This window comes from Mustela putorius, unplaced genomic scaffold, assembly GCF_011764305.1.
Source record: "Mustela putorius furo isolate JIRA1106 unplaced genomic scaffold, ASM1176430v1.1 tig00000698_pilon_pilon_pilon, whole genome shotgun sequence".
NCBI classification, from domain to species: Eukaryota; Metazoa; Chordata; class Mammalia; order Carnivora; family Mustelidae; genus Mustela; species Mustela putorius.
In genome coordinates, this window is record NW_025421449.1 from 10,032,297 (window position 1) to 10,056,499 (window position 24,203).

General features: G+C 43.9%; 1 protein-coding gene across 4 annotated transcripts; it reads right to left on the minus strand.

Moving 5' to 3' along the window:
* Window positions 1–767: 767 nt before the first annotated feature.
* TMEM254 (transmembrane protein 254) lies at window positions 768–22,191 on the minus strand. Of its 4 annotated transcripts, XR_006607715.1 has the most exons (6): window positions 21,187–21,664; window positions 20,992–21,071; window positions 19,611–19,714; window positions 19,364–19,423; window positions 7,775–9,438; window positions 768–922 (listed from the first exon to the last, which is right to left on the minus strand). XR_006607715.1 is itself a non-coding variant. In XM_013062912.2 (5 exons), the coding sequence occupies exons 1-5, from the start codon at window positions 21,284–21,286 to the stop codon at window positions 16,289–16,291; spliced, it is 465 nt and encodes a 154-aa protein (XP_012918366.1). In that variant the 5' UTR covers window positions 21,287–21,659; the 3' UTR covers window positions 14,460–16,288. The 4 variants fall into 4 exon arrangements, 3 of the variants coding, with proteins under 3 accessions (XP_012918366.1, XP_004765362.1, XP_004765361.1); XM_013062912.2 differs by lacking the exons at window positions 768–922; window positions 7,775–9,438 and adding an exon at window positions 14,460–16,409 and having other exon boundaries at window positions 21,187–21,659; XM_004765305.3 differs by lacking the exons at window positions 768–922; window positions 7,775–9,438; window positions 20,992–21,071; window positions 21,187–21,664 and adding exons at window positions 14,460–16,409; window positions 22,035–22,191.
* Between the last annotated feature and the right edge of the window lie 2,012 nt (window positions 22,192–24,203).

Genomic DNA, 24,203 nt, shown 5'->3' on the forward strand with positions numbered 1-24,203 from the left:
GATCCAGGTCCAGCTGAGGGTGTAGGGTGGGAAGGGATTATTTTAGGCCCACCCAGCTAGAAGGGTGGGGAGGTGTAGGAAAAGGAATTGACTTGCCCAAGGCTACCCCTTGCTGGGATGGGCCAGGTTACCTCAGTAAAGGTCAATGTCAGTTACTGATCTTTCAGGTGCCTTGTAGATGTTCTCAAGGAGGACTAGGGAAAGAACTAAACTCTAATGCCCCAGGCTACCATTTTTGTAATGAATTGTAATGATCAGGGCTTCTGTCTTATGCATTATTAAAAGATACTTTTTTTTTAAAAAATATTTTATTTATTTATTTGACAGAGATCACAAGTAGGCAGAGGGGCAGGCAGAGAGAGAGGAGGAAGCAGGCTCCCTGCTGAGCAGAGAGCCCACTGCGGGGCTCGATCCCAGGACCCTGAGATCATGACCTGAGCCGAAAGCAGAGGCTTTAACCCACTGAGCCACCCAGGCACCCCTAAAAGATACGTTTTTACAAAAGATTTTATTTATTTGACAGAGAGAGACATTGAGTAGGAACACAAGAAGGGGGAGTGGGAGAGGGAGAAGCAGGCTTCCCTAGGAGCAGGGAGCCCAACGCAGGGCTCGATCCCAGCACCCTGGGACCATGACCTGGCCAAAGGCAGATGCTTAATGACTGAGCCACCCAAGAGCCCCTACATTTTTTTTTTTTTAAAGGGGAAACAGTGTCTCACAAACAGGTATAACACAAACGTGTTCAAGATTTCATTTCACTGATTCAATAAGGGAACAAGGCCGATTATAATTGGTTCAAAGGAGAAGTTTAAAAGCACAAGTGTATAGAAGTAAAAGAATACTGAAACAAATGCATGAATGAAAGCCAAACCAGCTTCTTCCAGAGTGGGAACTTCTTCTCGTCAGGACAGAATGTGAACATCTAGGGACAAGAATTACATTTCATCGCTATCAGTCACCTCCATCTTATAGAATTGCAAAACAGCAATTCTTGGAATCAAAACCAACATGCAGAACAGGGTGTTACAGGCAATGCATAGTTTCCCACTGAAAGAAAATTTCCTACGGTTTCCTCCCCTTCCCATCAAAAACAATTCATCTCTTCCCACGTAACCGTCGATAGTATCACATCAAACGCATCTAATTGTTTCGGGCACCTCTCTTTTTATAAGGCGAAGTAACAAATCTCTCGTGATCTTCCTTGGGCTTTCTGGGAGGTCTCGGATATCCTTACGATTTCACTTTGTTTTACATTTAGGATTGATTTGAGGAAGGCCAGAACCCAGGAGGAGTTTGAAACACTACTAAGGTAGGCTCATGGGCACCTGAGAAGTAATATTTGTCTACCTACTTGAAAGTGACACTAAAGAAAATGACATGACTGTAAAGCACTGTAGCTCTCTCCTAAGCAAGAAACCTGGTTTTCTTAAATAATAGAAGTCATAATAAAATCAACGTAAAAGTCATATAATTATTCTGATAAAACTTGGAGTCTTTGCTCTCTAGGAAGATTACATGGGGAAAACAATAACGCTTTATATCATGGGCAACAATAAAACAGGAAACCAAGAAAACGGGGCCATCAACATTAAGCAAATTTTTCTAATATTTTAAACACATTTCATAGTGTCTCCGACTCAGGCGTTTTAAACCAAGGCAAACAAAATTCATTTTAAGTCTTTCATTACGCTCTTTCATATTTTACAATACACTGACGCTTTAGGATTGATCTCAGAGGACCCATGAGGTCAGAACTAATTTTGTAACACTGCTAAGATGCTATTAACTTACAACACATTCATTTTTGCTATTTTCAAATGAATTACTAAATAAGGATTAACCTTTTTTTTCAGTTTCAGTTTCCAAGACAATAAATATCACTAGCTATAACCCACAAAAAAAGCCGGTTGGTGTCCTCAGTATCCTTGAAGAATACAAGGGAGTGTCACCAAACAAGCAAACCAAAAACAAACAAACAACCCCCCCAAAACCAATGTAAATATTGCTCTTTTAGGAAAAAACTACTCTTTTCCTGGTAAAACAGAAGCATACACGATTGCATTCCTCTGAAACTATTGCTCTTAAGCATAGAGTCAGTCATGTTCATTGATTATAACTTTTAAGCAAAGCAGCTTCTGTTTCGCAGAGAAAACCAGAGGTTGGAATACTCGTGAAGGTCCACTGTCCCCCATTAGCATTGTAGCAGACAAACGGAATTCACAAGGACACAAATACAATTTTCTGCCACCACATGCATGGCCTATAGTACAGTTTTTCCAAGTGGCAAAAATGAATACATTCATTAAAAGACACAAAGATATAGGCTATCTGTAGCATATAGAAAAAGAAGCAAAAGTATATAGAATTATGCTTAGGATGCACGTCTCGGTATCCCATTTTGCTTAGAAATAATCTACATATCCAGTGAACAGACACTAATCAAATCAATCAGTGCAAGGTTTTAAGTTGCCTAAAGATCCTAGAAATTATTTTCAAGCCAATAAACTACAAAATATAACTCTGAAAATAAAATTCATCAGCCTAACAATTTAATTTTTGTTAAACACGGATTTGCACTTACGAATTTAAACATGTAAGACAGTGCTAGCTTATTTGATGAGTAAATATATGTAAGTTTAAGAAAAAACACACACAAGCAGAATAAAAATCCATGCTCCTGTATACATATCAAGAGTTATTTTTTATTCATATATAAGCAAATAAACATGCATACATTGTTTCATTACCAATGTTAGCATATTTGCACACTTTATTTCCACTTACTTTTTAGAGATCTATTTCAGCACATAAAAGAACTTTTTTCTTTTACAGCTGCATAAGATTTTATTATATCCTATCACAAATAATGCTGCAGTGAAAAACCCTGTCCACGCATTATTTGCATGCATCAGAATATATCTGTATTTCGGGTTTCTGAGACTATATGCATTGCCATTTTGTTTGATAATGCCAAACTGATTTACAGAAGTGACTCCAGCATACACTCACATCAGCAGCGTGTAAAAGTGCCTTTTCCTCACACAAGCTCCCATGAGTATATTATAAAACTCTTAGATATCTTCCTCAATATCATAGATGGGAAACTATTTTCTGAGGCTAATTTTAACCTGAATTTCTTTTATTATGAGTGAGGTTGAGTATCTTTTAAAATATCTAGAACTGTAGTGCTCAGTTGGTTGAACATCTGACTCTTGGTTTTGGCTCAGGTCAGGATCTCAGGGTCCAGAGATCAAGATCCACGGTGGGCTCCCAGCTCAGTGCAGAGTTTGCTTGTCCCTTTCCCTCTGCTCCTCCCCCAACCCATGCATGATCTCTTTGTTTCTCTGTCTCAAATAAATAAATAGTCCTTTAAAAAAAAAATCCAGAGCCATTTGTATTTCCTTTTCTGTGACCTAGGTAGCCATATCATTTACTCCTGTTTCTATTGTGTTGTAAAGCTTTTTCTTTTCTTTCTTTCTTTTTTTTTTTTAAAATATTTTATTTATTTATTTGACAAAGAGAAATTACAAGTACACTGAGAGGCAGGCAGAGAGAGAGAGAGAAGGAAGCAGGCTCCCTGCTGAGCAGAGAGCCCGATGCGGGACTTGATCCCAGGACCCTGAGATCATGACCTGAGCCGAAGGCAGCAGCTTAACCCACTGAGCCACCCAGGTACCCCTGTAAAGCTTTTTCTTATTGAATTGTGGGAGTTCTTTATATATTAAGGAAGTTCACCTTTGTCTATGATATGAACTGCACATGTTTATCCCAGTTTCATGATTGTTTTTTCAGTCTGCTTATGGTAATTTTAACATAGAATTTAGAAATTCTACATAATACAATTTACCACTATTTCTATTTAATATCTTTTTATGACTTTTGTGTGTGTTTTTTTTTAAGTTCCCATATATTTATTTGACAGACAGAGATCACAAGTAGGCAGAGAGGCAGGCAGAGAGAGAGGAGGAAGCAGGCTCCCTGACAAGCAGAGAGCCTGTTTCGGGGCTCGATCCCAGGATGCTGGGATCACGACCTGAGCTGAAGGCAGAGGCTTTAACCCACTGAGCCACCCAGGCGCCCGACTTTTGTGTTTTATATCATAATTAGACAAACCTTTCCCACTCCAAGCCTTTAAAAAACTACACCAGAGTGTGCTCTTTGTCAGGTTTCCCCATGGCATACCATGGCTGGGCCCATAAAGGGTGGAAGGTGAGGTGCAGCCCATCAACCTCATCTTCAGATACTTGCAAAATAGATCTCGGATTCAGGTGTGGCTTTACAAGCAAGTAAATGTTCAGATAGAGGACCATACCATTGGTTTTGATGAATATATGAACTTCGTATTAGATGATGCAGAAGAGATTCATTCCAAAAACAAAGTCGAGAAACAACTGGGTCGGATCATGCTAAAAGAGGTAATACTACCCTGCTTGAAAGTATCTCCAACTAGAAATGATGGATGAAGTGAGAGATTCTCAAGAAGGCAAACAGGGTTTTTCTTTGGGGTTGGCCTTAGTTGGAAGTATAGTTTGAAAACACTCGTTCATATTGTTTTGATTACCTTTGTGTTATTATCAGATGACAGCAAATGTTGTGGGGTTGTTTTTATTTAAAAAAAAAAACACGCACATAGATTCTTTTTTTTTTCTAATTCTTCATGGTTTCTTTTTTTTTTTTTTTTTTTTACATTGGAATCTTGAGGTAAATGTGATTACCTAATCTTGTATTTTTTCAGATGACTATCTAGTTTCCCCAGTGACATTAATTGAACAACACTTGTTTCCTTTACTGATTTAAAAGGTCATCTTCAGGATATATCAAACTCCTCTATAAACTTCGATATATTTCTGGATTTCCTATTCTGTTTATCTGATATGTTGTTAATTTGTGAGCCTGCTTTTCATTACTGAAACTTTGTAATGTGTTGTAATATCTGATAGGGACAGTTACTCTTCCTCTTCTCTTCTAGATTTTCCCCTGATTCTTCTTGACTTTATTTTCCTATAGGAACTTTAGAATCAGCTCTTCTGATTATCAAAAGTTCCCATTTGTGTTTCCTTTGTAGCTTATTAAATTTATAGAATAATTTAGGGGAAATTGACATCTCCAGGATCTTGATTCTTCCTACTCAAGAGCATAGAACATCTTTGCATTTGTTCCAGTCTTCTTTTGTGTTCCCCATAGCATTCCCAAGTGTTCTTCAGGGAGACAGCATCAGTTAGCTTTCACTTTATAATAAACCATCTCCACACTTAATGATGATTTTTTTTCTTTCTTTCTTTCTTTCTTTCTTTGACAGAGAGAGAGATCACAAGTAGATGGAGAGGCAGGCAGAGAGAGAGAGAGAGAGGGAAGCAGGCTCCCCGCTGGGCAGAGAGCCCGATGCGGGACTCGATCCCAGGACCCTGAGATCATGACCTGAGCCGAAGGCGTGGCTTAACCCACTGAGCCACCCAGGTGCCCCTTAATTATGGTTTAAACATCAAATATTCTTGAGCTCATGATTCTGCTGTTTACCAGTGTAGGCTGGGCTCAGCTGAGTGGTTCTTCCTTTGGTCTCTGCTGAGCTCAGGTGGACTAACTTATGAACCTGTGAGCTGCTGTGGGACAGCTGGCACTAGCAGGTGATGATGGCCTTGTTTGGGAGGATTAGAATAGCCTTCAGAAGGTCAATTTGGGCTTTCTGCATGGTGTCTCATGCACATTGAGATTTTGGATTAGCTCTTTGAAATTATATGCAAAGTTGCATGTACATGTAGGGGTGGGAATGTGTGTGTACGCAGGGCATAGCTTCCATGCTTTTATCAAATCCTAAAAGGGGTCCTCGATCCAAAAGGGACTGAGTACCAAAGGCTGTGATCCTCTTGCTGCAGAATTGAGATAAAGGTTTTTGTTCTCCCTTTGCAACAGTGGGAAGCATCCTCCAACCCTGGGTTCCTAAGTAATCCATTCTATGTCACCGTGAGCTGCTGGGGGGATGCTCCCATTCTGCCCATCCTCAGAATGAAGGAGGGAGCCTTTCCTCCCACCCTCTGGGCAGAAGTCTCATCCTTTCCAGCTCGGATGGGTCTAGTACTGACCCATTGCTCAGATTTAGTTCTCCCTATGGCTCTGCCTTTATATCAGATTGTAAGTCTCATATTCTGTTGGTAGGAATGTAGATTTGTACATTCGTGGAGGTCCAAGTGCCAATGTCGACAACAATGTTAAATGTGCACATTAACTCTGCAATTCTACTTCCAGGAATCTAGTCCTTAGAAAATGAAACAAACGTCCAAAAATGGTATATGGTATTCTTTTTTTTTTTTTTTTTTTTTTTTTTTTTTTTTTTTTTTTTTTTTTTTTTTTTTTTTTTTTTTTTTTTTTTTTTTTTTTTTTTTTTTTTTAGATTTTATTTATTTATTTGACAGAGAGAGATCACAGTAGACAGGCAGGCAGAGAGAGACAGAGAAAGGGAAGCAGGCTCCCTGCTGAGCAGAGAGCCCGATGCGGGGCTTGATCCCAGGACCCTGAGATCATGACCTGAGCCGAAGGCAGAGGCTTAACCCACTGAGCCACCCAGGTGCCCCGGTATATGGTATTCTAAGGAAATGTTTCAATGAATGAACTCTATCTACATATGCCAGCATGGAATCACATCCAAGACTTACTTTTGCAAAAAGAAAGCATCCTGGGTGAGCAAAGGAGGGACTGAGCCCTGTCTCCCTAAACTCTAAGAGTTCCCTGGTCCACAGAGCAATGGAGAAAGGGCTTCGGCCCTGGCTTTGGGGCACTGGGCACAGTCCCTGGGCTTGAAGGGCAGGTGACACCAGTTGGGGGTGATGCTGACAAAGTCTCTAAGTTCATCTGAGGGTGAGGAGGGACATGCAGCAGGTGCCAGAGACCAGGGCACAGACACCCAGACCTACTAATGCCCCCTTCACCAAAACATTTCCCGTGAGGGAGCCCCATCACCATCCCCATTTTACAAATGGGATTAAGAAGGGATAAAAAACCTGCCCAAGGTCTCTGTGGACTGCAAAGCCTGCTCTTGACTGTGGATGTGCTCCAGGCTCCTGAAGGGCACTTACTAAAGGGCTGGTCCTTAAGCCAGCTTGTGACCTAAAGTTACACAGGCCTTGGGCACTCTTTAAATCATAATGAAATTGAGAATTTTGTACCCCAAATTTGAAAACCACTGAACTAAGAGAACATAAAAAGGAAGGAAGGAAGGAAGGAAAGGAGGGAGGGAAACAAGAAGGAAGAAGAGAGTATAGGCAAGAATCTTTGCCCTGGAATAATTCTGCTTTTAACTCAGTTCCCTAGGACTGAAAGGGTAGATGAGGGGAGAATTTTAAACTGTTCCTACCCGTCACAGATTTTTTTTTTTTTATGAACCTTTATGAAATTTTTATTCCCTTATGAGCCTAAAATATATTGAGGAATTTGTGTGTTGTGAAGCTTAAATGGGAGAGCGGGTCACAGGTTTCCAAATGAGGTATAAATGTAGTTTGTAGACTTAGTGTTCCAGCAATGGCTGTCCCCTCAGGGCTGCCGGTGAGCAGGAAGTCCCAGCCCCAGCAGGTAAGGACTAGGGAGAATTATGGTGGCCTGATGGCTGGGGCCAAAGCATGGTAGGCAGGAATATGTCATTGTGGGTCATTCTTAGTAAGGAGATTTGCCTCAAAGCAGAAATGGTGATTCAGGCTCAGTAAGAGAGGTGAATTTGGTTATAAGGGAGCAAGATTAGGTAAGAATTTTTAGAATAGGCAGAAACTGAACTTTAAATAATTACCAGGCTGGTGAATCCCCAGGTTGCTGTGGTTGATCCGTGCGCCCTCATGAGAAAATATGTCTCTTTGGATCTCAGAACAGAGGGACTGTCAGTGACGTATGTGAGCCCCCACAGTAACCTGCTTCCCTAAAAACAAAATCAAACAAAACGTCAAGCACTGGCCTGGAAGGCAGGACACAAGGCAGCTGGTTTCCCAGCTCTGCATCTTACTTGCTGTGTGAATCTGGATCGTTAGCTCACCGTCAGGGCATTATCTTCCCCTCTGTGAAGGAAGGTGGTGGGTGCGAGGGGCCCAGACCATCTGAGGTTCCCAGCATGATTGCCACTCCTTCCTGCTCTCCGCCGCAGCAAGGCCTGGGAAAGCAGCCTTTTTGGCAAGCCCGCCGTCCCCATTCCACCCCACTCCAGCGGGAGGCACTGCATCACCTCACACTCACAACCCAGGCTGGGGAAGGCATGCTTATCCCAGCAGCCACAGAGGGTGAACGCAAAATGAGGGGTGGCGGTTAAGATGCGGGGGAGTCAGAGCCACGTGTTTTCTCCATCTCGGCTCTGCCTCTTTCTAGATGTGAGATCTCTGGGAAGCAACTTGCGATCTCTGGTCTGAGTGTCCTCTGCAAAATGGGAATGCTAATAATACCCGAGATAAGATATGTGTAATGCTTGGAACAGTGCTGGGCACATGTTACCTAACCAATAATAATTAATATTATTATTATTGTTTTTATTACTCAAAGTCAAATCTTAATTTCCTACCTAATGTAGGAATTCTCTCTACGGCCATACCAGACAAGGGGCTATTCTTACTCTTCTTGAATACTACCATTGATGGGGAACTCACTGCTTATCCAAGTAAATTGTTCCACTACTGAATAGTGCTTCTGGAATTTTAAGGAATTTTAAAGCTGGAAACTTATAAGTCATCCAGTTTAATCATCTCAAGAGGAAACCCAGGTTCTAGAGATGAAATGATTTGTTCGGTATAGTAATTTGGCAGCTGCTACCCTCTTCTGCCTTCTGGACTTACCAACTCCATTTTCCTTAGTGCATCTGAGAGCCTTGGTGTCGAATCCACCAGTGCCTCCCACCCTCCCCAAAGAACGATTCCTGGAGGCCCCAGGCTCTCTGTTTGCGCAGCCTCTTCAGATCCCAGGCAATATTAAAGGCTCACTGATCCCAGGATAAGAATTATTTTGGAACTAAATGATGAAGGCCAAGCTGTCCTTGCTACATTCTGCAAGACAATCCCCTCCCCCAGACTCAGCATCACAGAGATGATTCCGCTTCGCTCTATTCCTGGGACACCCTTTTGGTTGCCCAGCCCCCTCTAGCCCCAGTGGTCTCTTAATCTCCACCTTGATCCTGCTTGAAGATGTCTGGTCTCTGGCTCACAGGCCACGAAGGCCAGTGTCCATTTACCTCCCTGCTCCCCTGGTCTGGGTGTCCTGATTACGGCTGACCTGTTTGGGGTTGTCTCCCAGGGCCTTCCAGCCAGTCCTTGGTCAGACTCACGTTCAGATGGAAATGTCTTTCCTACTCAATGCCATTTCAAAGAGATATTTCAAATGGATCGCTTGCTTGAAGTACAGATGGAAAATTTCCAGCTAAGGAATTAGATGGTGGAGTCCATTTTGAATATGTATTTCATGGAGCCGTATACTTCACTGTGAACAGATGAACACCAAGGAATGATTTTATGCTACGTTTACGTCGGTCATCCAGAAACAAAGGGCCATGAACGCGCATTACAAGCATAGGCTTCGGACTTGGAGGGATCCAGGCTTGATTCCCGGTTCTGTCACTCCCTTGCTCTGTTAGAGAGCTACACAATTTCATTAGGTCCCAGTTTGCTAACTGGGAAAATGGGAGCAGCGCCTACTTCCCAAGGGTTAGTGAGGTTTAGAGGAAAGAATGCAAGCAAGGCTCTAAACATAATTCCTGGCTCTCAGAAAGAGTTCAATGAACATTTGCTCTTATTATTATCAAGATAGAAGCCATTCTGTGAGATCCCTGCAGTTTCAAAGGATATCATGGGACCCCTTAAGGAATTTAGGCCTGCAGCCAACAGTGTGTTTTGCAACAGGCGTGACAGGCCACCAGGACAACACTAGTGACACACAGAACACTGAATTCCATAATATATTTATTTTCAGTTTCCTAAGAAATGTTCTGTAATACCCAGAGCATAAGCCTAGCAAGCCCGCCAAGAGTGCAGATGTGAAAGGTTGGTCAATGCTATAAATGCCCCCATTCCTTCCACATATGCAACATATTATTGCTGCATCTTCCATCAATGGCAAGAAAACCCCTACGTCTGCAGAGTGTTCACAGTGTTTGTACATTGCTATGGGGACAGTATCAAAGGCAGGCACTCATCCCATGGGCAGGATGTGGGGGTTAAGGGCAGCTAACGGGGATGGAAATAATTCTCACTCTTTATGCACCATTCTTGGACAATATGTGTAAAATATTTGGGCAGTGAGGCATGCTGTTGACTGACATGCTGTTGACTGACTGACACAGACAAGACTTTGGACCTTTCACCCAACACTGCTGGCAGGCAGCTTTGTGAAATACGGAGGATTCAGGGACCTAGGTCTACCCTCAAATTGGCTGGTTGACACTGGTGGTCACCTTGCCTCACAAGCACTCAGTTTCTCCTTAATGTGAGATGAGTGGGGTGTCCCGCTGAAAATTTTGGCAGCTCCTTCCAGCATTCTTTATGAGTGGACTTCAAGCATAATTTCAGCTCATATCCTGTGTCGTTTAATGCCATTCTAAATTGAGCAAAATTAAGGTAGATTTTTGGAGGCATCCAAGTTGAGCTCTGCTAGTTGGCCAGACTGGACTTTCTTTTTCTGTTGTTACCTGTCTTATTCACAGACAGATAGGTTCTAGCTGCTTCTCACACTGCATCGGAGACAGTTTTTCCCCTTTCCAAGGGAGCAATGTGGAATGTTAGCAATTCAGCTCTTGTTGGCAAATTGTTAGACAGTAAATGAAAATCAGATTAAGTTACCAAACTCACACTGTCCTTGAAGTCCTTCTCAAGAAGCCAGATTTTAGTGGTAATTGACATATTGCAACATGATTGGGTCTTTAAGTCCTAATATTTCACAATATTATTCATTAACATTAAAGATACTTGCTCACAAAACAACAATGGACATTTTGCGAGAATGGGATCATGACCTGAGACGAAGGCAGAGGCTTTAACCCACTGAGCCACCCAGGCGCCCCAAGGAGCATTTTCTTTATCAGATCTTGTCTTTTTTTTTGGATGATTTCATTTCCCAGTAGTAAGAAAGTTAAAGTAAATTAATCCAACTTGGGGTTTCTGAGGTTATATCAGGGGAACAGTTTCATTTCATTGAGATTTTAGAGGACTCTAGAGGCTTAGAAAGTGGAAAGTTTTTCAAAATTTTGTTCTTAGCTCGATATACCACTTTCCCAGGGATGGGCCCCCCAAATCCTATGTCAGGTGTTTTGTGAAAGAGCCTTGGCCCATTTTTGTCTGGAAAATCTACTCCAAGGTGGGTATCTATTGGCGGAACTGACACCTAAGGAAAAGGCAAAATAAAAATATGTATTTACTTTCATTTGCAAAATTACACACAGGTGGGCTATATCAAAATTAATGATGTTTGTTATAGGTAAGGGTAAATAAAAAGGTAAATAAAGGGTAGATAAAAGAATAAATAAGATTGAATTTTCCCTGTTGCCTTCTTTTTTCTTAGAATATCCTTAAAAAAGTATATTTGTGGATATATAATAATAATGTAATAAATATATATTATACTTTTGTATTTTTCAGTATATTTATTAGTAATCTGTATTTATGAGTCCTTTTCCTGTCCCTTTGATATGCTTAGAAACCTTATATAAAAGCTAACTAAGCCTCTCTTTTTCTTCTTAGGGAGGGTCTCATGGTGCAGTGTAGACTAATGACTAGTGCTGTGGGGTTGCTTGAGGCCTAGGGAATGCTTCTCTATATTATAGATGATATTACCCTCATTTATAGTAACATCAAGATTTCAAATTTTAGTGGCAATTTTCATTAACTAATTTCTGTTTACTAGGAACATCTCGTGCAACAGCTTTGTACAAAGAAAAAGTGAAAAGTCCTTTCGTTAGAGAAAAGCTAGATCTGAGTAGTGGAAGGAACATCCCTGAAGCTGAATCCCAAGTCCTTGAAGGGGAATGATAGAGACTAGAGCTGAAGGCAGGGACGGTGATTTAAAAAAATGCTACACATTTTAAGCCTGGGAGCTCAGGCCTTGAGCTCCTGACCTTGTGGTTTCCAAGACCTTGGGCTTGATAGATCAGGAGCCACAGGTGCAGAACATGCGCTCTCCTCTTCCATTTCTGCCCCAAGGTAACCCCTAGACTCATTATGATACACTTGCATTGCGGGTACAGCCCTGCTCCCCCAGGAGAAAGCCTCCCCAGACCATTCTGGAACCAAGCTTGCAGGGTCAAAAACTTCCCCACCCAACTATGGGAGGAGTTTCCCAAAAGACTGGAAGCAGCCTCCTATAGAGACCACCCCACTGTACTTCACAGCTCTTTGCAGCCCAGATAGACCCAGTAATATCCAATTTCAAAACAACTTCAAGGAACCCGCCTGCTCTCCCACCTTGAGAGCACACTTTGCTGTAATAAACTGCTTTGTGCTTGCTACTATCCCACTGGTTGTCTTTATTGGAGCACGGAAACCCATGTCAATCTTTTCATGGGGTATCCAAGGACTGAAATCTCCATGCATATAATGCAGACTCTCCCACCCATGACACTGTCATGAACATTTCCCTGAATAGCATTAGGGTGCCAAACGCATTTTCCCTAATCCACCTTCAGGATTCACTACAAACAAAAATGAGGCAAATGAATATACTCAATCCTATTAAGAAAGTTTAGAAGCCACCTTAAAATGTTTATAGAAATTACAAATACGGTGCGGGGGAGGGCACTTGGATGGCTCAGGCTGTTACACATCTGCCTTCAGCTCAGGTCATGATCCCAGGGTCCTGGAATCGAGTATCACACTGGGCTCCTTGCTCAGCAGGGAGCCTGCTTCTTCCTCTGCCTGCTGCTCCCCCTGCTTGTGCTCTCTCGCTCTGACAAAATTATTAAGAAGAAATTTCAAATACAGTATTTTGGGTAGGATCTTCAAGCATCCACTGTGGGATCAGGATAGATTCTTCGTCATAGAGAAGTGTGAAATAATTATAGTTTCTCACTGCCCAACATTCCCAATTTGATGTGGATACTCTGACTTGTAGAGAGGTCTCATATGTTTATAAATTTATTACTTGGCTACCCTACTAGCAACTTTTTGCCTGTGCCAAAAAGGGAACGAGATAACTGACATTTATGCTGAACTAGGAGCTTTGATTAACAAGGCTCCAGAAAGGGCCCAGGCAGAGATGAAAAATGTGACCACACATTTCTATCAAAGGCAGGTTCTCCAACTTCTCTTTTGTCTTTTCAGACCCTCCACGTAAATATGTAGGGCTCTCAGGGGCACCTGGGTGGCTCAATGGATTAAACCGCTGCCTTCAGCTCAGGTCATGATCTCAGGGTCCTGGGATCGAGCCCCGCATCGTGGCTCTCTGCTCAGCGGGGAGCCTGCTTCCCCTCTCTCTCTCTCTGCCAAACTCTGCCTACTTGTGATCTCTGTCAAATAAATAAATAAAATCTTTAAGAAAAAAATAAGTAGGGCTCTCAGATGGCAAGTTGTTTTGCTCAAGAACCTCTTTATGTATCTGAAATATGACCTCTTAAGTCCAAGCCTTGTTTTAAAACCTTGGCTTAAAAGTCATGTTTAGACGTGGCTCGCATGGGGTCCTGAACAAGCGGGATGTTTACAAGGAAACACTGCACACTAGCCTATTGCCGTTGAAGTGCTGAGGTCATTAGTCATGGGTTTTTCCATCGGTCTTTTCTTTTTTGTTCTTCCAAACTATACCTGCTCCTGACATCTCCAGGGTAGGGGCAGGAGGTAAGAAAACAGTTTAATTTGTCTGCCTTCCTGAGTTGCTTCCACTGAGATGACTCTGGCCTTTTCTCATTTGAACTCAACAAGGATGTTTTTCCCACATTCCCATTAGAGCTTCAGTACGAAGACAACGTCTCCATTTCTGTTCATTTTTTGCTTCACAGACTTAACGTCTACACTCCTGGGCTGCAGAAGATAGACTCCAGCTGGAGTCTGGACTCTGTGTGATGACTTACTTCACCTCGATGGGATGCAGTTTATGGGCCTATAAAACGACCCTCACCATTTGCTCATTAAGATTCTTTTTGGCTGTAAGTCATGATAATACCCCAAATGAGGTGATAGGATTTTATACTTCTGGCATTTAAAAAGTAAAAGTACTGCTCTCACTTGCTGCACGGATTTATCAGGTGCTCAACAAATAAAAATGAAAACGAAAGGAGGACAAATGCTGCAATGAAAGGAGACACTCGTGTCCACCCATGAGACAGTGTGCGCGGAGTGAAGTGGGCTCGGGGCAGCTCTCTAAGCATAACGAGGGTCACATGCTCTACAGTGAGGGCATGCTACCTTATCAATAAAAAACGTCTTGATATCTGAACTGTACAAACAGTTCCATAATAGAGTCTACTTAGAAAAAAGCAGAATCAAGGGACAGTATAACAAAATGGACATACAAAAAAAGCATTTGAATAGAGAAGGCAATTCACAGCAATTTATTCAAGTTAATTCATTTCACTCAATAATCTGCCATAGTGTTGCTGTCACCATTCATATTACTGTCATTATTGTTTCTTTTTCAAGAGGACCATGCTTTTAAAAACTCTGTTGGATTTCCATGATGTTTAACTCGATGGCTAAAAATTTTCTTCTTAGGGCACCTGGGTGGCTCAGTGGGTTAAGTGTCTGCCTTTGTCTCAGGTCATGATCCCAGGGTCCTGGGATTAAGCCCCATATTGGGCTCCCTGCTCAGCAGGGAGCCTGCTTCTCCCTCTCCCACTCCCCCTGCTTCTGCTCTGTCAAATAACTAAAATCTTAAAAAAAATTTTTTTTCCTCTACCAAAAGGCAATCCCTTCATGACAAGAGAAACAGGAAAAACTGAAATTTAGTTGTAGAAAGTCATCTCCCCCAAAAGCAATTCATAGTCCAGAATGTTTCAGGGTTGTACTTTTACTTGGGGTCTCTTTTTGGCGGCAAAGGGCTCTCATAAATGTTTGCTTAAAATAGAAAATGTGCCCTACTGCATCATAGAAGGAAAATACGGTCTAGTCCCTACAGAACTAGGGACTGCCTAGGCGGTCCTCCAAGAAACAACCCTAGTGGCTCCTAGGTGACAGAGTCATTCTGCCAAGATCAGGGAACAGAGTCAGTGACCCTTCTGCCCTGACCAGTCAGTAGTTAAAAAGGTCTACTCAGGTGAATGGGAGAGGTAGTCACTAGCTTCCAGTTCGAATTTCTAGCTCAGGAACATCTGTGTTTGAGTAAGCCGGAGCTGGAGGGAGATGCTACAGAGATTGGAGAAAATGACTAAGAATAGGCAAGTGTGAAAAAGACACAGGTTTCCTACCAGGGACCCTGAGAAAGGGGGCACCACCAGTCAAGGGCAGTCCTGTGCTTTTCTTGAGAAGAGAATACACTGAGTAGGTTCTATAGTTTTCATAGAACAACTGGAATGATAGTGAACAAATGGAAAGTTAATACAGTTTTCAGTCTGTGGTTCAGAAAACACTGACAGAACACCTGTGTGTAAGGCAATGGGACGGGTGCTGAAAAAAAAAAAAAATCAAGCTAAGATGTGATCCTGACTGGTAGGAGTCATCTAGCAGTGGCTATCAGACCCCTGCACACCACAGAGTGCTGTGTCCTCAGGGCCATGAAGAGGGAAGGATGGCTTCTGGCTAGCTCGATCAGGGAAGGCATTTCCAATCCTCTCCTCTAGGTACCCAGTGTGTCCTCTGTGCCTCCAGGTTACTGCTGGGCCTGACCCATTCCACTCACTTGCTTATCTTCCTTATCTTTCTTGGTGTGTGAGAAATGGAAGTTTGAGAGGATAAGATCCTGCTTCCCAGGTGCCTAGTGCGTGTGGCATTGATGTGCTATGGAAATGTCACTCTGTTTTGGTTCAGAAAGGTGGAAAAAATTGGGAGAAAGGAGAGCTAAGCTGGGGCAGTAAGGGTATGGTGTCTTGGTCAGAAGGTGGGAACAAAGTTATACCAAGAAGCCGTTTTACTACAAGTTTAAACCAGATGACACAAGGAGCACGAACACGACTAGGAACCTCAAGAGGGTAGCTGGAAGCCCTTGGCCAAACAGGTGAGTCTACAGAACTGGGAAGTTTAAATCCTTTCCTATCATTTAGTCACGCTCGACCAGAGTGTATGAAAGAATAATGAATGACTAGAGGGTCTTAAATTTCTGGAAAAGTAGGAAGGTAAGTAACTCAGCATCCCCCTCCTCACCCCAAAACAGTGAAGCTGAACGTCGAAAGTGTAAAGAAAGCTTTTGAATATCTTCTTTAAGTCTGTTTCTGGCGTTTTGGTCTGTAAGCTATCAAGATGGAGAGAGATGCTATCCCGAAGAGGAAAGTTTGTAGGAACCAGAGTAGTTGAGCCCGACCATCTGTGATGCCTTTGGACCTAAAAAAAAAAAAAAAAAAAAAAAAAAAAACAACAACAAAAAAGAACTTAGCCACCAGAATTTTAATGTTGCAGTTTCATAAGGATTACTGTCTTCCATTTAAAAAAAAAAAAGTATTCCTTCTATGTACTTTCATTAGGTTTATTTTGCCATTCTCCTCCAGCTTCTAAACCTGCACGGTTTATTTTCATTTTTCTTGTGCATTTAGGATGTGCATTTAGCAGTGTGGCTACTGCCTAGGGTACAGTATTATTAAACCATTTCTCATGAGATTCTGAAGAGCAGAAGGTTAAAAAGCTTCAGAACCAGGATGGCTTTAGAGGAAGTGTTTTGAAGGTAGAGCCAATGTAAATTCTAGCTTGTCAACAACTGGCTGTGACGCTGGGAAAGTCACTCATTCTCTCTCAGAATCTGTTTCCTCCTCTGAAACACAGGAGTATCAGTGCTCAGTCAGTTAAGTGTCTGCCTTCAGCTCAGATCATGATCCCAGAGTCCTGGGATTGAGTTCCTCGTCAGGCTCCCCATTCAGCTGGGAGTCTGCTTCTCCCCTTCCCTGCCCTTGTGCTCTCTCTTTCAAATAAATAAATAAAAATCTTAAAAAAAAAAAGAAAAGAAAAGAAAAATAGGAATGTCAGTATCTCGGCAAGTTTTGAGATGATTTATGAAATAACATACACAAAGTACTTAGTAAAAGGCTGGCACATAGTAATAATAAACACCTTGTTGCAGTCATTCAAGCTAAACCACTTAAAACAAAGCTCAAAAGAAAATGACCCAACTATAGTGAATGGCCTGCTAGTCTCATCTGTATATAAAGTCTCATGTGGATGACTTCTAATTTAAAACAAAATTTTAAAACAATGCATGCAGAAATGATACAATTTTCTGTACTAACAGATTAAAGAAGAAAAATCATATGATCATACTGATAAATGCAAAAGCATTTGAAAAATACTTCCGTTCTGAATATAAGTTCTCAGCAAAATCAGAAACATGATGGAACTTCCTTATGCTGACAGAGGTGGTCTGCATGACCCTAGAAAAAACACGAGGCAAAATGTTGAAAGCTTTTCCTTTAATCAGCAACAACGGAAGGGCCATGATGTATGAGAAATTCATGTTCTTGCAGTATTACTTATAATAATAAAAATGAGAGACCTAAAAGTCTGTGGGGGGGGGTGGATTTGTGAAATGCACTAAGGCATCATAGAATACTGCGCACCAAGAAAATGAATGAGGTAAACTCACTGGTCCAGATATGGAAAAAGAGGGCTTCCTGCTCAGCAGGGAGCCTGCTTCCCCCTCTCCCTCTGCTGCTCCACATGCTTGTGCTCTCTTGCTCTCTCTGAGGAAGGAAGAAAGGAAGGGAGGAAGGAAGGAAGAAAAGAGGGAGGGAGGGAAAAACTCCCCCTAATCAGAGATCCAGAGAGGAAACAGCCCATGGCAGGTTGGAGGAGGCATCTGAAGGAACCATCAAGGGAACTACAGAAGGGGGATCTCTAATGATGGCTGGCTTCTCAAAACTCCACCAGGACCCTTAGAGAAAAAAAAAGCCACCACCGGGTATGCAACATCCATAGCTCCCAGCTGCCTGACCCTGTTTCCCCTAACTGCTCCCACCCCAGCGGGCCACAAGCTGCTGTTTCTAGCGAATAGAAAAAAGAGGGGGCCTGAGAGAGAAGCTACCAACTATACTCTCTTCCCCACAGCAGGCTCCTGAGTCCCAGCTGGATGAGAAAAGACACGGTGACTTACATACCAGTTTATGCTTTTAATAAATAGACTGGACTAGACTGGAGGATATCCAATAGTGACTGGCAATACCAGTAACTGGGCTAGGTAGGCAGACAACAACCCACAGGGTGAGAGGACCTGGAGAGGCCTGAGAGGGAGCAAAGCTGCTTTCTGCTCCTCTCCTAGGGAGATAAACAGGAAGATAGAGTAACATCATTTCTTAAAAGCACTTAGCAAGTGTCTGGCATAGTGTGCACTCAAAAAAATATTACTTTTATTATTAAAACATGGTTGTTCTGAAGTATCTAATTTATTTGAGAGAGAGAGGGCATGAGAGGGGAGAAGGTCAGAGGGTGAAGCAGACTCCCCATGGAGCTGGGAGCCCAATGCAGGACTCGATCCAGGACTCTGGGATCATGACCGAAGCCAAAGGTAGTTGCTCAATCAACTGAGTCACCCAGGCCAGGTGCCCTGTTCTGAAGTATCTTATCTCTCCCTTTTAGAAGCAATACAACCGTTATAGAGGTCACAGTTCATCTTGACCAGAAGTTAACTGCAAAGTAATAGGCATTACTATAACCACCTCTTCACGTCGCTAGACTGTCTGCACAGGCTTACATGAAGTACTAATGTCAAGAGAATCTTTCCTAGGACCCTCACAAAGTATTAACTTATATTGGCACCTGCAAACAGGGTTGAGCTGGGAGGCTTTTCTAACTTGCAGTGCATCCCAGAGTTATTTGTGAAGCTGGGAAAAAATGACAGATTCCCATTTCAGAGGCAAGGCCTCCCCAATCAGGATCTCTGGGTCTGGACACCAGACATGTCTATTTCAAAAACTGACTCACCTACTCAGGTGAGTCAGTTGTGAAACTAGGATTGAGAATCACTACGTCAATACACTGGCTCTTTTTCAAACTAGAAGGTAACCTCCAAATCTTTTGCTATAGTTGGAGAATATACAGAGAATTTCGTTTTTAATGAGGAAAAAAATAATCTAAATTAAGTAGTTAATTAACTAACACAAACAAAATTAATCCATTCATTAAACAGTTACAGAGTACTCCTTCCGGGCTAGGCTCAGTATTAGGTGTGGAGATTCAACTCTACCCTGAGAATGCTCTCGGCCTACAAACGCATGAATTATTTAAATGTGGCTACTCTCAGCTTTTATTAGATACCAAGAGAAAAACGATAAAGAGCTATTAAAAACACCTACTTGCACAAAACCATGGCGTACAGGGACTCTCCCACGTGAATCAGCCAGGCAAGCCAATACCTGAAACAAAGTCAGCCTAGTTTAAGGTGATGGTTATCTGCTGATGAAATCTAACACAGAAACCTCAAAAAGGTGCCTTAATGTGAACCAGTAACACTCTCACATAACTTAAGGCAAGTGTAGGCCTTCTAGATCTACAGCACGACTGAGCTGCAGAGTCCACATCCCATTTCCAGAGCCCTCTTACCCATTGTGCAGGAAGGTATGATGATGGTCCACCAAGTACTGAGTGAAGAGGCCCAAGGGCCCGAGGCTCTGATAAGGGATACTCTGGGGCCAGAAAACAACCCACTGCAAGAGAACCAGAAACACAAAATACCTATTAAGTCACTTAAATTGGCAAATGTTTATTTCCGAGAGACTATTAAATAATCCTGATTCTACAAGAAGAAACTAGAGATGAAAATCTCTGAACTAAGTCATCTGTGCTTCCATTCTCCACTTCTGCAGTTTTCTAAAAGCTATTCCAGGGGGAGATTTATGGGGAGGAAGCTATATGATTATCAGACTCAGTGCCCAGGCTAGATGACTTCTTTTTTTTTTTTTTTTAGATTTTATTTATTTATCAGAGAGAGAGGGGGAGAGAGCGAGCACAGGCAGACAGAATGGCAGGCAGAGGCAGAGGGAGAAGCAGGCTCCCTGCTGAGCAAGGAGCCCGATGTGGGACTTGATCCCAGGACGCCGAAATCATGACCTGAGCCGAAGGCAGCTGCTTAACCAACTGAGGCACCCAGGCGTCCCAGGCTAGATGACTTCTATACTTAGTGAATTCCACCCAAAATATTATTTTATACAGACTGTTAATAAACTTTAGGTTTCTGTGCCCTGGATAGTTTCTTCATTGCAGAAGCTATGGCTAATTTAATTTCGAATCCTTTTTCCTTCTTTCACTTCTACATCTAAACCTGGGAATGAGGGCACCTGGGTGGCTCAGTGGGTTAAGCCTCTGCCTTCCGCTCAGGTCATGATCTCAGAGTCCTGGGATAGAGGCCCACATGGGGCTCTCTGCTCAGCGGGGAGCCTGCTTCCTCCTGTCTCTCTGCCTGCTTGTGACCTCTCTGTCAAATAAATAAATAAATAATCTTTAAAAAAAATAAATAAAAAATAAAACTGGGAATGATCCACTTCACAGAGTTGGAAAATAAGAGCGTCAAGCTTGTGAAGTGCTAATAGCAAATACTTAATCACATTAGGTTTTTGTCATCTGAGCAACTTTCCCTTAGTCTCTATATTGTCATCTCTGCCAGCTGAGGTATTTCTGAGAATTAAGTGCCAACAGGTCCAAAATTTATTGTCCCATTCAGATCTCAGCCAAGAGCTGCACTCCTCCCATTATGTCTTACGCATCGCAAATTTAAAGAAAGCATAAAATACCACTGCATCCTCCAAAACCAAAAGGAATGGATGGGCAGCACCTGCCAGCTCCATAATATCCTAAATTGAATGCTATCCAGTGTTCCGTAATATCCCAATAATGCCAGCTCCATGGTATCCCAATTTGCAGTCCCCAAAGCTTAACTCCATCTATTTTCTAGTCAGGAACACAGAATCGTGGAACAGAAACGCACCTCTGAAACACTTGAGTTCAACACCATTTTACGGGTGAGGACATCAGAGCCAAGGTGAGCAGATCTGACAGCAACCACCACTGTGGACGCGACAACACATTTCTAAGCCCCAGTGTCCAGGATCTCCTGGTCAAGATCTAAACAGATGAGCCTCCCTTCCCTTAGCTCACGTCCCCAACTTAGTTCCCAGCCTACTTTTCCCGGTGTCTTCCCTAGCATCCTTTAAACGAACTCTGTCAGCCGGACAAAAGTCGCTTCTCCTCTCCGCAGAGATCCCGTCGTCTTCATTCCCCATCTACGGCCGGACACTGACAAACGCCCTATCCCTCCTTCAGCTCTAACCGCGTTTTCCAAACAATCCCAACTGCCTCGACACTCTGCTTCGGAAGCCCTGTCCTGCCCGACCCGGCCCACGGCAGCCTGTCAGCGTGACTTCCCCCTCGCTCAACGCCGCTCTCTCCCGGTAGAGTCGTCGTGACCGCGGAGGGGCGAGGACCCCAAGGAGAGGACGCGAGAGCAAAACCATCCCGCCAGCCCACCGACCTCCCGCCCACGCTAGTCACCGAGGCCACGGCCGGGGGCGCGGACGCAAGCGCCAGACCGCGCCCCTACGGCGCCTCTCGCCCTGCGAGGGCCCGGCGGCCCGAAAGGGATGCGCCGCCCCAGCCGCACGCCTCACCGCGAAATAGCCCAGTGCCAGGACGGTGACCAGCGAAGGCAAACGTCTCGCCGGACGGAAGTAGGCGGCGGCAGGCCTGCCGACCTCGGACCTCGTCACCACCATCTTGAAAGACCTACTGAGTCTTGGGATGGGGAGCAGTGCCCGCCCCCACTCCCTTACCGAGAAAGCCTGAACAACTGGTTTCGCGGGACGGCGGCAAGAGGCGGAACGCGCGGACGAGCGCGCCGGCGTCTTCTTCCCGGGCCTGGCCCCGTCTCCCCCCGGGGCTCCGGGCGCGCAGAGCCGGATTGCGCCTGCGCGACCCCTCGGCCGGCTGACCGCTCGCTGCTCTCGGCCTGCGCTCCGCCGGAGCTGCCCTTACCGTGTAATACCCGAAGGAGAGGGTGATGACGGTGAACCAGAACAGACTGCCTCTCTGGAAGTACGCCTTACCGCCCGCAGCCGTCCCCATTGTTGCGGCACATCCCCGAGAACGCGAGACTGGGCGCTCCGCGGCGCGGGGGTGGGGCAGGCGGGGCGGGGCTCGGGCGGGCGCTCCTCCCCGCTCTCCGCCCCCGCCCCCCGCTCCCGGCTCCCCGCTCCCACCTCCTTCCCGGGACCCTAAGACCCCTGCGGGTTCGGGAACGCCGGCAGCGGGGCTCGCTGGGCTCGGCCGGCCGGGCTGGGAGACATCGCCCCCACCCCCACCCCACCCTCTGTGAGTGGCACTTTCCCGCGGTTAGGAGAAAGGTGTTGGAATAGATGATGCTTCCGCCTCCAATAACCGCGAGTCCTCGAGAAGTGATGCTCTGCCTCTCGGTTCATGAAGATGTGTGGAACCGTACTGCGCAGGACTTAGGAGCAGGGGCTGTGGGACCGACGACCCGGGTCTAAGTCCTAGCTCTGCTACACATTTTGGGCCTAAGCGTACATGTCAGTCACTGTTAATAAGTGTAATGTCAGTCACTGTTAATAAAAATTAAACTGAGTAATTTGAAAGATCGAATTGGCTTTAGAGAAGGATTCATGAATGGTGCAGCAACCATTTAGCAAGTAGAAGGGAGCTCTGCTGAGCTGCGGAAAGGGAAAGTGTGTGTGTGTGTGTTTTTTTTTTTTTTAAATAAAGGCAGAGGGTATAAGAAAAGGAATTTATTAGCAAAGATTGCGTTGTTTTAGGGATTGTCGCCCAGCTAAAGGGTAAGAGGGATTACCTCCTGGTGTTGCCCAAGAAATTCCCTTGATTGGTTAAAGGTAACATAAGGGGAGGGGAGGGGAGGGGAGGGGAGAAGGAAACTGCAGTTCGCTTAAGTATTAAGTCTTTTTTTTTTTAATTTGATTTATTTATTTGACAGACAGAGATCACAAGTAGGCAGAGAGGCAGGCAGAGAGAGAGAGAGGAGGAAGCAGGCTCTCCGCGGAGCAGACAGCCCGATGTGGGGCTCGATCCCAGGACACTGGGATCATGACCTGAGCTGAAGGCAGAGGCTTTAACCCACTGAGCGACCCAGGCGCCCCTAAGTATTAAGTCTTGATACGGGGCCTTAGTTTCTCCATCTGTAAAATGGGGATATATCCCATCCGTTCCTACCTCAGTGCTTTTGGTGGATTAAACAAGTCAATACCTATAATAACAGCACTCACAAAAGTGTCTGGCCTATAGTATTTTCTGAGTTTTGGTTGTAATTAACCTTTCTGTCAGTCCCTGTGCTAAATACTGTAGCATCTATGTGAGCCAGGAGGCATATCAAACCCAAGTGTGCTCTGATTAGGCTTCATGAAAAAAATACTGTTTCTCTTGGACCTTAAAAGCAGGTAGAAACAATAGCTGATAAAAAAAAAATTAGGTAATATTTACTGAGTGCTTACTATGCCGGAAAAATTGTTCTAAGTACTGTATTTAGAAGGATTAGCTCGTTTAGGGCGCCTGGGTGGCTCAGTGAATTAAGCCTCTGCCTTGGGCTTGGGTCATGATCTCAGGGTCCTGGGATTGAGCCCTGCATTGGGCTCTCTGCTCAGCAGGGAGCCTGCTTCCCACCCCCCACCCCCCCACCCCCGCTTCTGCCTGCCTCTCTGCCTACTTGTGAGCTCTGCCTGTCAAATAAATAAATAAAATCTTAAAAAAAAAAAAGAAAAAGATTAGCTTGTTTAATTATGAAAACAAGTCTAGGTGGTAGATTATTGCCCTTTATATGAAAGAAGAGGAAACAGCACAGAGAAATGTCAGAAGTCATTTAAGTGGAATACTGGAAATCAAGTGACAGTGGAGTGTTCTGGCATTCTTCAGGACCATGCTGTGGAATGGATCAGGTGTGGAGTATTTCCACAACCTTTTAAAAAAGATTTTATTTATTTATTTGACAGAGAGAGAGAGAGTCAGCGAGAGAGGAAACGCAAGCAGGGGTAGTGGGAGAGGGAGAAGCAGGCCTCCCACTGAGCAGGGAGCCCGACCTGGGGTTCAATCCCAAGACCCTAGATCATGAGCCAAAGGCAGATGCTTAACGACTGAGACACTGACATGCGAATGTTCTTTTTCCTCTTTTTTTTTTTTTTT

What these genes read in the sequence shown, in the direction of transcription:
- TMEM254 (XM_013062912.2), bottom strand. Translation starts at nt 21,286, where the DNA reads ATGGGGAATGAAGACGACGGGATCTCTGCGGAGAGGAGAAGCGACTTT. An exon ending in TGAACTCAAGTGTTTCAGAG is followed by an intron (nt 19,715 to 20,991) that starts GTGCGTTTCTGT and finishes GTTCTCTTGCAG; the next exon opens with TGGGTTGTTTTCTGGCCCCA. An exon ending in CATACCTTCCTGCACAATGG is followed by an intron (nt 19,424 to 19,610) that starts GTAAGAGGGCTC and finishes ACTTTGTTTCAG; the next exon opens with GTATTGGCTTGCCTGGCTGA.